This window comes from Dryobates pubescens, chromosome 9 (genome assembly GCF_014839835.1).
Source record: "Dryobates pubescens isolate bDryPub1 chromosome 9, bDryPub1.pri, whole genome shotgun sequence".
NCBI classification, from domain to species: Eukaryota; Metazoa; Chordata; class Aves; order Piciformes; family Picidae; genus Dryobates; species Dryobates pubescens.
In genome coordinates, this window is record NC_071620.1 from 11430770 (window position 1) to 11444937 (window position 14168).

General features: G+C 38.4%; 1 protein-coding gene across 4 annotated transcripts in view; it reads right to left on the bottom strand.

Annotated features, from left to right (window-relative positions):
* The window catches only part of ZNF236 (zinc finger protein 236), a 78584-nt gene that overhangs the window by 2782 nt on the left and 61634 nt on the right, over positions 1 to 14168 (bottom strand). For all 4 annotated transcript variants that reach the window (XM_054164043.1, XM_054164042.1, XM_054164041.1 and 1 more), the window contains 7 exons: positions 13592 to 13835; positions 12975 to 13154; positions 11458 to 11610; positions 9976 to 10166; positions 8234 to 8365; positions 7381 to 7578; positions 3851 to 3980 (listed from right to left, as the gene is read on the bottom strand). In XM_054164043.1, the coding sequence (XP_054020018.1) occupies positions 3851 to 3980; positions 7381 to 7578; positions 8234 to 8365; positions 9976 to 10166; positions 11458 to 11610; positions 12975 to 13154; positions 13592 to 13835 (1228 nt within the window). The remainder of the gene's footprint in view (positions 1 to 3850; positions 3981 to 7380; positions 7579 to 8233; positions 8366 to 9975; positions 10167 to 11457; positions 11611 to 12974; positions 13155 to 13591; positions 13836 to 14168) is intronic.

Below are 14168 nucleotides of genomic sequence, written 5' to 3' on the forward strand. Positions count from 1 at the left end.
AAGATAGCAATCATGGTTTCTCACAGAGAAGCATCGTACCTTTAGGAAGCAAATCCATTTAGACTGACTCACATTAGCCTTCCCTACCATTTATGTAAGAGCACCCATCTAAGAACTTCTGTGCGGGGTATTTTCACTTCTTTTGGTCTTAAGGGATTTTTAACAGAACATTCTCTTCTGAAAGAATGACTATCATGTGGAGTGACTTGCTGTTTCAACAATGTAAGATGACATTAATATACAAGGATTTTTACAGTCTGTGGGCATTGCTAGTACATGAGCTCTGAAGTGCAAGAAAACCAAAACCATCTGAGGATTTACTGAATACCAATCACTCCAAAATAGAAAGACTTTTTCTAATGATGGTACAGATTTATGAGAACCAGATGCATGAAGGGACTCTGCTCTGTTCCCAGTCTTCCTGAAGTGTTCTACGTCTATTACAATGGGCAGCATGAATCAAAGCTGGGAAAAAGGTAACTGGCTTTCTTTCCTGCCTCCAGGTTATTTTGTAGAACTCTTAACTAGAACATTGCTTTTTTAAAAAGTCTGTATTATTTAAGTCAGTTATATGGAAAGCAAATTACTGGGGACTTCTAAAGGCTTTTTATCTCCTTGGATCATAACTCCTGTCAATTTTTCTGGCCCCAGTACAGCCAGAATGTTCTTTTCTACCACAGTAACAACAAAGCAGCTCTGTTCTCATTTTCAGTTTTACTCTCAGGAGGAGCAGTAACCATCTGCCTTGAGGCATGGGGTGGAGAGAAAGAAGCTTAATCAGCACACCCACTAGATGAGAATACATGTTACCAGAGACCCCTGACACAAAACAGCTCTAGTAGTTCAGATCAAAGTTTTCTCCCATGAGAAACCACCCTCAACCAATTGGTATGAACACCCCTTTCAAAACATGCTTATCTACACCCAGCGTACAGCAATTGCAACTAGAAGCAATTACTGGTGATAAATGCTGCTAACTGACAAATGACTGCAAATAGCCATTGCCCTTATCAAGAGTTATTGCTTATTATCTACCAGAAGATAAGTTTTGCTAAAAGTGGATGACCCAGACCACTAGCATTAAAATCTGTTCTACCATACTTGCACTGAGAACTGCTCAGTTTTACCTACTTTACTTTCCCCTCTGTCCTCCCGAGATGGAAACACGAGGCAATCCCAGGCACAAATACAGGCTGGGCAGTGACTGGCTGGAAAGCAGCCCTGAGGGAGAGGGACTTGGGGGTGCTGGTGGATGAGAAGCTCAACATGAGCTCTCAATGTGCACTTGCAGCCCAGAAAGCTAATAATATCCTGGGCTGCATCAAGAGCAGTGCGGCCAGCAGGTCAAGGGAGGTGATTCTCCCCCTCTACTCAGCTCTGGTGAGACCCCACCTGGAGTACTGCATCCAGTTCTGGAGCCCCTATTACAAGAGGAATATGGAGGTGCTGGAAGGTGTCCAGACAAGGGCCACGAGGATGATCAGAGGGCTGGAGCACCTCTCCTATGAGGACAGACTGAAGGAGTTGGGGCTGTTCAGTCTGGAGAAGAGAAGGCTCTGAGGTGACCTAATTGTGGCCTTCCAGTATCTGAAGGGGGCCTACAAGAAGGCTGGGGAGGGACTTCTCAGGATATCAAGTAGTGATAGGACTAGGGGGAATGGAATGAAGCTGGAGGTGGGGAGATTCAGGCTGGAGGTGAGGAGGAAGTTCTTCACCATGAGAGTGATGAAGGCCTGGAATGGGTTGTCCAGGGAGGTGGTTGAGGCCCCATCCCTGGAGGTGTTTAAGACCAGGCTGGATGAGGCTCTGGCCAGCCTGATCTAGCATGGGGTGTCCCTGTAAATGGCAGGGAGGTTGGAACTAGATGATCCTTGTGGTCCCTTCCAACCTTGACTGATTCTGTGATTCTATTTGCAGCATAACAGTACAGAGCCTTAGACATAGACTGGAACTCCACCATATAAACTGCTTCACAAAAAGAGAGCAAAGAGATAGACCCTACCTTTAAGAAATTGTGATAAAATAACTTCAGAGAAAGGAAATTAACAGACAGACAAGTATGTAACAAACATATTAAGCTAATTTAAAATCATGAATACTGGCAGTGGTCCCAAGACATCATAGCCTATCACATGTCATACAGACACATAAGAATTCAAAGGTACTACTGAATAAACATTTGCATCCTGTGCAAACATTTGGAACAGCATGGGAGAATGCATGTGAGAGTGTGTGTTTATATATGCATTTGTTAAAGACAGAGAAAATTCAATTTTGAGGTATGAAATGAGAGCATGCATAAAACACTTGGCTATACAGGCAAGTCTGTACTTCACAGATGCAAAACTTAAAACTGAAAGGCTGAACCTAAAGGTGAAAAGCGAAGTTTCACCTTCCATTCAAAGGTGAAACTCAAGTTACATGTCATGAGACCAGCAAGCAATGCTAACCAAGGAAAAACAGCAGGTGAACAAGATAACTTAAAGGAAGAGATAAGGAACTTCACTTTAAATGCACAATGCTGCCAAAAGCTAACTATCAGAAGTTGATACTGGGGCAAGAGAAAGCTCTGGCTGACTCACTGAACGAAAGAGAGTTACCCTTTTTTGAACTTTTCTTACACTACAGCACAAGCAGTCCAATTCCTGGTCTCCTCCAGCTCAGCCTAGAAGCTGTGACAGCTCTTTACAGGTAAAAGTGGTATGGAAAATAAAGAAGTTTAGAGAAGTGACTCCTGTATTTAGAGCTCATATTCTTAAAAACACTATTCTTAAGATACAGAAAGTGAAGAAGGTGACAGCTGGGCTGTCCTGTGTGCAGCCTTCACTTGTAGCAGGGCAGAAGCTTCAACCTGAAGAGCACTTTTACCACAGATGTGTGCTCCCTTGAAGAAGTCAGTAGAGTCTTTTTATAGACTAACAGTTGAACAAAACAATTAAGCATAAAAGAATACAACAGATTACAAGTACAACATTAGAAACAGATGAACTAACTATTTCACTGACAATGAAGACTGCATACAGTAGTCTGCACATCTGCTCACTTGGACAATATGCTTGGAGAAGATCAAACTTGGTGTTTTTACACCACTTTAAACAGTGTTTTAAAATATGCTTATATTTCTTTTATTTATCCATATCAAAGACTGACAAGCTTTCAGATACAAGTGTATGCAGTCACATTACTATTTCAGTACTACAGTCCCAAAATGTGGAGAGAGGAGGCTCAGAGACCTTATTGCTGTCTACAACTACCTGAAAGGAGGTTGTAGCCAGGCGGGGGCTGGTCTCTTCTCCCAGGCAACCAGCACCAGAACAAGAGGACACAGTCTCAGGCTGCACCAGGGGAGGTTTAGGCTGAAGAGGACACAGTCTCAGGCTGCACCAGGGGAGGTTTAGGCTGGATGTTAGGAAGTTCTTCATAGAAAGAGTGATTGGCAATTGGAATGGGCTGCCCAGGGAGGTGGTGGAGTCACCATCACTGGAGGTGTTTAGGAACAGACTGGATGGGATGCTTGGTGCCATGGTTTAGTTGATTAGATGGTGTTGGATAATAGGTTGGGCTTGATGATGTCAAAGGTCTCTTCTAACCTGGTTTATTCTATTCTATTCTATTCTATTCTCAGTGTGATGTTTTGGCTTTAAACAAAACATCAGTTTCTGAGAATTTAAGTCTGCTTTTCCTCATTTTAATTTCTAAACTCTTTGGTTTCAAAATTTCCTAATTTCCTTTTTTTTTTTTGGTAAGCTTAAGCTGATAGTTATCTGAAACCATGATCAATGACTCCAAATATAACATTCATATGTTAATCAGAAAAATCCTGTGAGGTTAAAATAATTTCTGGTGTTACCTGTGTGAATGCGACTGTGTCTCTCCAGCTGGCTTGGCTTAGCAAAAGCTTTTTCACAAGTGTCACACTTAAACACTCTAGGCTTCTGGGAACTCAGTGAAGGTCCAGCCTGATGGGTTTGCATGTGTTCCTAAGACAGTATGGAGAAAAAATGCATTTCAGACCATTAAAAAAAAAAAAAAAAAGGCCAGTATTTAACATAGAAATACATTCACATTTTGAAATCAAAAGCAAAGTATTTTAGTCATCAGCAGTCCCATTGTAAGAATGTGGGAGCCTACAAATCAGTGTTTTTCCTTTTAAATACTTGGTTGTGTATTGCAACTCTTTTTAAGGCTGATACATTTCTGAAGACCTCTGTCAATAACTGAATGCAATGGGGTTTTTTTTACATACATTAGTCCTTTCAATAACTAACTGCAGAAAAATAAAGTATAAACCTACAAAACAGCACTCTTGCAATGCTTTTGTTCACTTACAAACATAGATTTTAGACAAATGAGCACTGGAAGTTAACACTGGATTCCTTCACGCCCCTCTACAGTACTCATCTTCCCTCTTGCCTGATACATAAGTAGGTAAGACAATACATAAGTACTGAAGAAGCAATAATAACAGTTTTAACTTCAGTGTTCTCACTTCAGTGATGATGGGCCCAAGAATTTTTGTAAATGTAAAGGAGTATTTCATGCTATCCATTAACTTTCTCATTTATTTTTCTTTATTAATACCAAGATAAAACTCAGATAACAAAAGAAAGCAAATACAAGCATATTTAATTAAACAAAGTAATCTGGAAGGGTATGTGAAGCAGCACTGTGAGTAATTCTCCACTTTCTAAAATGTATGTGGATATTCTTTTCCAGTCTATTCATTACAATCCAGACCACTAATTAGTCTTTACTACTCCTAAACAATAAGCCTTCTTGGTATCTACAAAGTCCTATTCCTCACTCCATCAACTAAAGCAAACTGTGTCTATGAAATTTGTTTTCACTGGGGGGGAGAAAAAAAATCAATGAGACATTTACAGGGAAGAATATTATTATCATAGTAATTATGATATAGTATTATAGGGAAATAATGAAAGAGCTGCTCAGAAAATCACAGGAGGTTCATAAAGCACTGCTTAGTTGGAGATGGAGAAAATCTTTTGCTTTTATCTTGTTCATTACCTCCTGAAGCATTGAAATGGTAGAAGCATATTATGACCTGCTCCAAAAAAAAAATTGTTCTGAAGCTGGCTGCTTCTTTCTCTCTGCCAGGAAAGCACCCTAACAACAAAACCACACCAAAACCCTACACCCCATTTTCTACTTGAAAGAAAACAGAATATCTGGATAGCTGCCACTGAACTTTTGAAGAGAAGGATGAGAGAGACAGTTCCTAACGTAATTCATTTCCAGTGAATTGTACTCTTTTTAATAGATTCATACTTCTCATAGAATTATACTTGTCCTGTAAAACATGCTTTTGAACACAGTTCATGGGAATATAATGCTCTGAAGTGCAAGAACTTTTTCATAGACATACATAGTATTTCTTTGGCAGCAGTGAGGCCACACCTCAAATACCAAGGTCAGAGGGGCACTGAGGTGCTGCAGTGTGTAAAAAAAATAGCAAAGCTGGTGAGGGGTATAAAGCACAGGTGTTGAGGAGCAGTTGAGGGAACTGGGGTTAGCCTGGAGAAAAGGAGGCTCAGAGGTGACCTTTTCGTGCTCTACAACCACCTGAAAGGAAGCTGTAGCTGTTTGTTGTGCATGCTGCACGTATTGGTGTAGATGCACTTCAGCTACATCCTTCCACCTCTTTTGGGGGAGAACTCCTAATTCACTGTTCTGACACATCAACTAACTGCATCTTTGCTGTTGTATGGATCTCCATCCCCTACCTCCACTGACATGACTAGGCTACTGCACACATTATTAGTACAGAGGCATTTCAACTGTGCTTCAGCATGCCGTGGCACACACTGAAGGACCTCACTAGCACATCTTCCCTCAAACATTGCTGTGTCACCCTCAGGCTTATCTCTAGTGGGTTTGTTTTCTCCTATTCCCCTTCATATCTAGTTTAAAGCTCTTTAAATGAGCCCTACTAACTCCTGCACAAAGACTTTGGCAGGCCTTGCGTCCTGGAGACAACCCAGTCAGTGACACGAGTCTCAAAGACAGTTATTGATCTGACAGTCAATTGATCTGATCTTGCTTCTTCCCTCATTATTCCCTATAGCTGGAAGGACAGAGGTGAACACTGTCCCTGAAGTCTATTTTGATTGCCCTTAGACTTCTTATTGCAACTTCACCACTGCCCACATGAAAAAGCAGTAATGGATAATCTCAGAGCCATACCAGGGTAAGAAGTTACATTGTCATATCTTTAACCTGGGGCCAGTATATAATAGAACTCAAAGTTTAATTATGAAAAAATATGTAACATCAGTCAGTTCTAAGAAAACAAAGAGAGACTGATACTTGAGTTTTGTTATCATTACTAAAGGAAAACAACTATCAATGATGTTGCTGGGGTTTTTTTGCTTTGTTTTTCTGAATATTTTTCCTAAAGCAGAGGCTAACCACCACGTTTTATGACAATTTCCCATAGGATCAATAGTCTGGCTGACACACACAAAAACTCCAAAATTGTGAACTTCACAGAGTGTATTTCCTTCAAATACGATACTAAAGTGAAAAGAAATCTATTAAAAAGCTCTTCTAAGAGCTACTTAATACAAAGACATTGCCTTTGGCTGCAAAGTAAAGCACTTCTCTAAATCACTGCCTTTTAGTATCTCTGAGATAGGACACTGTCCTGGACACTTGCCCAATCTTCCCAATAGGAAGATTCTACACTGCATTTTTAAAAGACACTTGGAAGCATCAAGGTTGTCTATAATCTAGAGAAAACTACATAGAAAATATCACTAGACAACAGCAATAATGTAAGGCTATCTTAAAATAAATGCCTTCTCTGCAAACATCACTTGTAGTCACAAGACAGACCATCTAAAAGACTTAGTATATATAATCATCCTCACAGACTTTACTTCACCAGGTTTAATCACACCATATGCTAGACAAATAGTTTTTCATTCACATACATTTGCACATTTTAATTCAGGTCAAAAGTAAGGAAGAAAAAAACAATTTAAGTCCAGGTAAGCCAAGAAAGTAGAAGAAGGTCAAATAGATCTGTGATAGAGCATGAAGCAGATAAGCTTTTGGAATTGTAGGAAGTTATGTATAAATCAGGATTAGTAGTGATGACAAACATAAGGAAATATAGTCCATGAAATCTTTTTCTGGCACTATTATTTGCATGACAAGCATTCACACTTTTCATTTTGTAGTCAATATATGCATGAAAATCCCCTATATGAGAGCTCTCTGTGTATACATTACCACTTAGAATCCCTCTCCCACATTGGGAAAGCAAAGGTAAAAGGATAACAGAGAGCTTCCATTCATATCACAAAAAGTCCAAAAGAAAAGGAGGAATTAACACAACAATCATCTGTTATTACCAAATACCTTGAGGTGTGTTGCTCGCTTAAAGGCTTTATTGCAGACATGACAAACGTGTATTCTCTCCTTGCCATGAACCTCTTTACTATGGTGCATCAACATAGTGGCTGAAGAAAAGGTCTGACTGCACTCAAAACACTGATGCACGCGACCTTCTTTTTCCGCTTGACTGCTTTTGGTCACATTAGGAGAAACTTCTGTCACCTGTAAGAGTTTACAGAAACACTATCAAATAATTTCATAGGCACACCCACAACAGTGGTTTATTTTTCAAAATTAGCTTCATTGAATAGCTTAGGTTGGAAGAGACCTTAGAGATCATCTACTTCAACCTCCCCGCCGTGGGCAGGGAGACCTCTCAACTTGACTTGTCTGCTCAAGGTCTCCTCTTACTGACACAAAGGAAATAAGCTGTCTGTAAATGTTAGCCTGTATTTTATTGCTCTTAACAACAACAGCTACACACTTTAATAAACAGAAATGTAACAACCATGAACAAATTCAGTTACACATTATTAAGGTTTCTATCAGTATTTTCCTATTTTCAGCTTTATGTTCCTGAGTATCTCAGATGATTCTCATATTTCTCCCTGAAGAAAATTCACAGCCAAAAAGATTTCAGACAAAAAAGGAAAGAAAGATATATTATTAATCACATTTCTTTCTGGTGGATGAAAAAGTTTAACTCAAAACTTAAAATCCAATCTGGATGATGAGGAAGTCTCAATGAACTTGTTCTCTACATTTCTATCTGAGAATGACATCACTCCTGCTTCAGGATACATAATGGAAACATTTTAGCATTGTGGTTAAATAACATTCTTAACCTGCAAAAGATATAGAAATGTATTTCATGTACCTGGTATGTTATTTCATCAGAGTTTGCAGATGATGAATGGGGTGTATGGCTCACTAGTATGACTTGCTGTGAGCCTGATCCACTTTGGGTAGCGAGACCGGAATCTGTGAGTATAGCAGGGAATTGCTGACCCTGCCAAAGAATGGAGAAAAAACCCCAAAAGGTAGAACAACTACATTTGAACAGCTAACTCTAATCATGTAAATTAATTTTATACCTCAAAAGAACTTTTTTTCCCCTTGAAAAGGATTATCTCAGAATACTATCTGAACAAATGCTACTGTTGTTCTCTGCTTTTCTCTTTGCATTTTAAGTCAATTAAAGGGTAGCGACAGCTGGAAGTCTGTAAGAGTAGAGACTCAGTTCTGATTACTTTTTTCCAGACTTTCACCAACTGCTGAAGGTTTCAGCCTTCTCTTGAAGCTGATACTTTAACCCCCTGTATTCTGCTTTTCTGCATGGTCTCCCACAATATCTTCCTTTTGTAAAATCTCTTAATTAAACCTACTCCCAAATCACATGAGATCAAGGTACAAAGCTACTACTTAAGACACCCAATTACTAATATCATACTACCACTTCTATTCCTACATTAAAGACTTTCAGTGAAAAAGAAATGCAGTACCTTTATGTACTACCTGTCCATCACAATTCCTGCAACACAGACTGTGCCCAAAACATTTCAGTTTTACTTACACCTGCCTTAACATTAGGCATAATGTATTATTAACAAACATCAACACTGCCAAATGTAATCTCTTAAATTACTATAAAATCTGAAATGAAAGCCCATGATCTTTTGCTACTCTGTGATGCCAGCAATCAGGAATGTGTCTTAAGAGCTATTTAAAGTCTTTTCTCACCCTTCCCACAGCAAAACTGCAGAGGGATGCATAGAATCATCCTCACAGACTTTACTTCACCAGGTTTTATCACACCATATGCTAGACAAATAGGTTTTCATTCACATACATTGACACATTTTAATTCAGGTCAAAAGTAAGCAAGAGAAAAAAAATTAAGTCCGGGCAAGCCAAGAAAGTAGAAGAAACAGGTCAAAATTTCGGATGCAAAATGTGCACTGAAATGCCAAGCACAGAATGACCCTAATATTAAAAGAATAGAAAGTGAAAATTTATTTACTATTTTCAGCTTCTCTTCACTCTATATATTTTATTTGCCATCTTTGGGTTGTGATGACATCACAAAAACATTAAATTAAGGTAACAGCAAAACTAATGCTAAAGCTATTTGGGATATGCTAGTACATACAGCACTAATTGTGTAAGATGTGTTATAATACTACCCCTTATTAAAGGCAGTTGGTTTAGATTCTGTCTTGTTATTTGCTGTGGAAGGAACTATTGCAACTGCTCTCACATCCACAAGGAGAAATAAAGAAAGATTTACCATATTAAACAATAAAAAGTTTAGGGATACTAAGTTGAATTACTGAACAGTGATGAAGTACAGAGTTTATCATTAAAAATTGACCTCAAACATTTGAAACAGCAGCACCTATCTGTCCCTTCAAAAAAAACACCCCACAAACCAACACAAAAAGGCCATATTTATCTTAGAGATGCAAATATTCACGCAACTTTCCATCTTTCTGTCAACAGCAACTAAATTTTCAAGTACTACATAGTCACAGGACAAAACTACTTTCTACTCAAAATCTCCAGTTCCTGGCCTGAAAGACAGTAACAGTTGATCTGTCGGTTTAGAAAAGCATTTCTTACCTGTGAAGTGATATTAAGTGTAACTGCATCAAGACCACCCGACAACATTCCCTGAGTGTCAGCAAGTGTCAAGGTGACACTACCATCTCCTCCAACTCCTGATGAAGACATTACCAAATTCTGGGCAGATACTGTAGGCTGAGATATGGGTGTTGTCGAAGGAAGGTTTGTTCCACCTGTTGTATTAAGTTCTGGAAGAAATGCAATATAATAAAAAAGTTACATATCTAAACTCTGAGATGCAAACTTTTTTTTCTCTTTTTTTAACCTCAATAATTTCTATTTCTCATTTGCTCTGCCTTTATTTTGGAAGCAAATAAATCAGTTAAACAGCTAATCATGTGTCAAAATTTGCCAGTTAGATGTTAAATGTAGCTTGATGGACGCAACTCTGCAAACCAGCAACTTTGTAATATGGCACATTACTGATGACTGATTGTGGAAGGAGGCTGAAGATGTTTCAGGTCACACATCTCTGTAGCCTGACCAGTTTCAGAATTACCAATTAAATACACTTCCACTCAAGGCAGCAAAGCCAAAACTTGGTAACCCTATAATCCAACACTCTCACCCTAACCAAGCAACATGGTAGGCAAAAAGGCCATTTTATTATCAAGAGGTATTTTATAACAGTTTAATTGCAACAACTGTATAGTAGTTTATTGCAGATTCTCCAACATGTGACTAGAGGCCTCATGACTCTCAGTTTATTGTAAGCCTCAAAATCCTGTGCAGATGATACAGAAGGCACAACACAACTGTTTCTTTTTGCTCTCTCATGTACTAATTCATTACATAAGAGCATGTCTTAACCTTCAAATCTTACAGAATACTCTGGGGCGGTCGAACCCCAGTATTACAACAAACCAGATTTGCTTTACAGATGTACATGAGCACTAAAGGAAGCTAAGAAAGGAGACAGACAAAGGAAAAAGAAGACGGACAAATGTAAATTTATGTCAGAGTGAATAAAATTATTTACAATATCAATCTGAATTAGTGCAACTTGCTGAAACCAAGCTGTGCAATCAATGCAGCCTGCTGTTCTGGTTGAAAGCATGAGCAACTATGTACCTGCATGTGTTTGTGTGTCTATACAAACACAGCTAGAAATTCAAATACACATTTAAAGTCTCACATACACTACTGCAAATTCAATAGAAAAGATATTTTACCATCTGTCTGCAGTAAATGTATCAAATGTCTTCTTCTTCCAATTTATAGAAACAGTGTTTCAATATTCCTGTAACTGCCTTAAAGTACTAATTTTAGATATATTGTCTTGTTTTCATTCTTTTTACTCTGTGGAGTAAAGTTCATTTAAATTGGCCTAACAATTTAAAATTAGTGAGAAAACACACAAAGCCATGCAGTTCCTGAATCATAATATGCAAGATTATTCTGCTTCATATTTGGTTACCTAGTCTGGTATTTGTTTTTAACAAAACATTATCTTTCATTAGAAAAATCACTATAGCCTACCTGAAGCATTTAGTGAAGTGCCCTGAGAAAGAAGCTGGTCGTTGCTTATAGTTAATGTAGCACCTGTAGTCTGACTGTTCATGGTTGGCGCTGTCAGCCTTAAGCCACTGTTCAGATCACTGCTTCCAGAATTATGCTGAATAAGATCTTGCCCTAAAGAGAAATGAATCCTGTTATAACTGGAAATATCTTGATGTTATTCTGCTACTCCACTTAAAACTACAAACAAGTGGTCATAAAATAATAAAAGTAGAGAAACACATCCAAAATACAAAATTCATCTCTACACATGCAGATTTCTATGCAGAGTTTAATCTGTTTTCTTAATACAGATGTGATTATGCATACCGAGATACTAATATGTAGAGAAATACCTGAGATTAATAATATTTAGAACACAGAAACATTCAGGTTGGAAAAGACTCTTGGGATCACCAAGTCCAACCAATAACCCTACTCTACAAGGTTCACCCCTAAATCATATCCCCAAGCACCACATCCAAAAGACCTTTAAACGCATCTAGGGTTGGTGACTCAACCACCTCCCTGGGCAGCACATTCCAATGCCTGACCACTCTTGCTGGGAAAAAGCTTTTCCTAATGTCCAGTCTGAACCTACCCAGTTGTAGCTTGAGGCCATTCCCTCTTGTTCTATCACTAACTACCTGTGAGAAGAGACCAGCACCAGCAAACACTGGTCTTACCTATCTAATTTCAAGGCACCAATTTCATGAAACTACACCCACACTCCCATTTTTCTTAGATGAGCGAACATAGGTGAGAGTCCTCAATACCCTAACACAGATTTTATTGCTATGACTCTTAAAAACATTAAACATGTCAGTGTACCTGGAAAAAAAAAAGAAAAAAGAGGGGAAAAAAAGAAGAAAAAAGGAAGGAAAGAGAAAAGCACTAAAAATTATACTGAATGTATAACAGAAACATGATACAAAATACTATCTTGGGAGGAAATAGAAATATATTTATAGTGTGTATAGAATCAATCTCTTAGAGGCAGTAAGAAAGTCTGTCTCTATTTATTCAGAGAAACCTGAAGCACTAACTATATATTACAAAGACTGCACAGTACACCTCTAAAAACAATCGTGACATCTATTAGAACATAGTTCTAGAAGCACTTAGGGAAAACCAGATTAAACCAACTTATCTCTAATGTCTGTCCTGCCTGGTCCTGGTCCCACTACTAGCCAGGAGTTGCACTACCCCAGGTGAAGCACAGTAAGGAAATAAGAACTGGTTGTGCAAGTTTTGCCACTGAGATCAGCATCTGTCGACACAAGCTTATGAAGAAAATGGGGAACAAATCTAACATGAGTCCTCAAAGTAACTGCATTTGGTTTTCAAAAGCAGATGTGGGGACTGTTTTTTGAAGTTGACAAATATACAAAATACACTACAGGAAAGTTGTGGACTGTGAAAATATCATCAAATGTTCCTGTATAGCTGTCTTGCAAAGTGAAGACCTGGTACCATTAAAGATCACCAAAAATACCAACCAGATATTGTAAGAGTAATTTCTTGAGGACTTCCTGATGAGCTCGTAGTAGTAGAACCTGAAGTGTGAGCTAGAACTTGACTCAGACTGGAATTATTTATGGTCAACATTATCTCATGTTGTCCATTTGAAGATGATACCATACCCTGTGAAGTCATGACTTGAGAGATGTCCTGTGCACCTAAATAGAAGTAGGTAGAACAAAAACCCCAAAAACTAAGAAAGGAATTCCATGAAGACATTTTCTTTGTAATAGACACAACTATTTAAAGCAATTAATACATTATTTTCTGAAGTACTATAAGACACATAGCCAAGGTAATACTCCAGAGAATAAGTTAAATTCATAACCAATTTATTCCTCTTCAGGTTAAGCTCCTGAGAACAAAGATTTCTGTAAAGACTATAAATATTTTTCAGCATTTTCATTATACAGTCCTCCTTCTGAAATAATTATATTCAAAAATGGTAATACAAAGTTGTAAAAGTTGCTGAAGATGATCATACAAGAGCAGTATTTTATTAAATCAGGTATCTGGGGAGGGCAGGGGGATGTCTCACTCTAGGCAATACCACAAGTAAAACTAAGACATTCCAAGCATAATTGATGCTGCTTACCACTAGCACTAGTTGTTAGCACAGACTCTTGCTCAGATAGGGATCCTATGGTCATGTTAGCCGATGATGTTACTGTGGGCTGCAAAGACAGGCCTGATATAGGCTGAATAACCACGTTAGCTGGCACAGCATTTTCTGTTGCCTGGAGTGGAGGATTCTGTGGAGCCATATTGGGATCTCCAGTTAGCTGCTGAGCAAGTAAATTACTCTGCTGTAACGTCTGCTGCAGAATACTTGGATCAATCTGAAAAGTAAGTTTTAAATCTGATCAGTCTGAGGTTCAGAAATACAAGTTAAGTGAATATTCTTAATGTAAATCCAGAATTCATATTCCTTGCCTAGAGAGTGTATATAATATTTAAACTTTATAACTAACCTTTCTAAATATAAACAAATAATAATTTAAATGTCTGCATATGGCCAGTCTCCAAAGTCACTATGTAAACAGCCTATTCAGCCTTCCCTGCAGATTCTTCCCTCAGCAAAATGCTTGGGAAATCATGATCATAGATACCTATGAGCGTGCTGGGCACCAGGTACCCACACTGTTGGCACTCAGTACTGTACTACTCTTGCA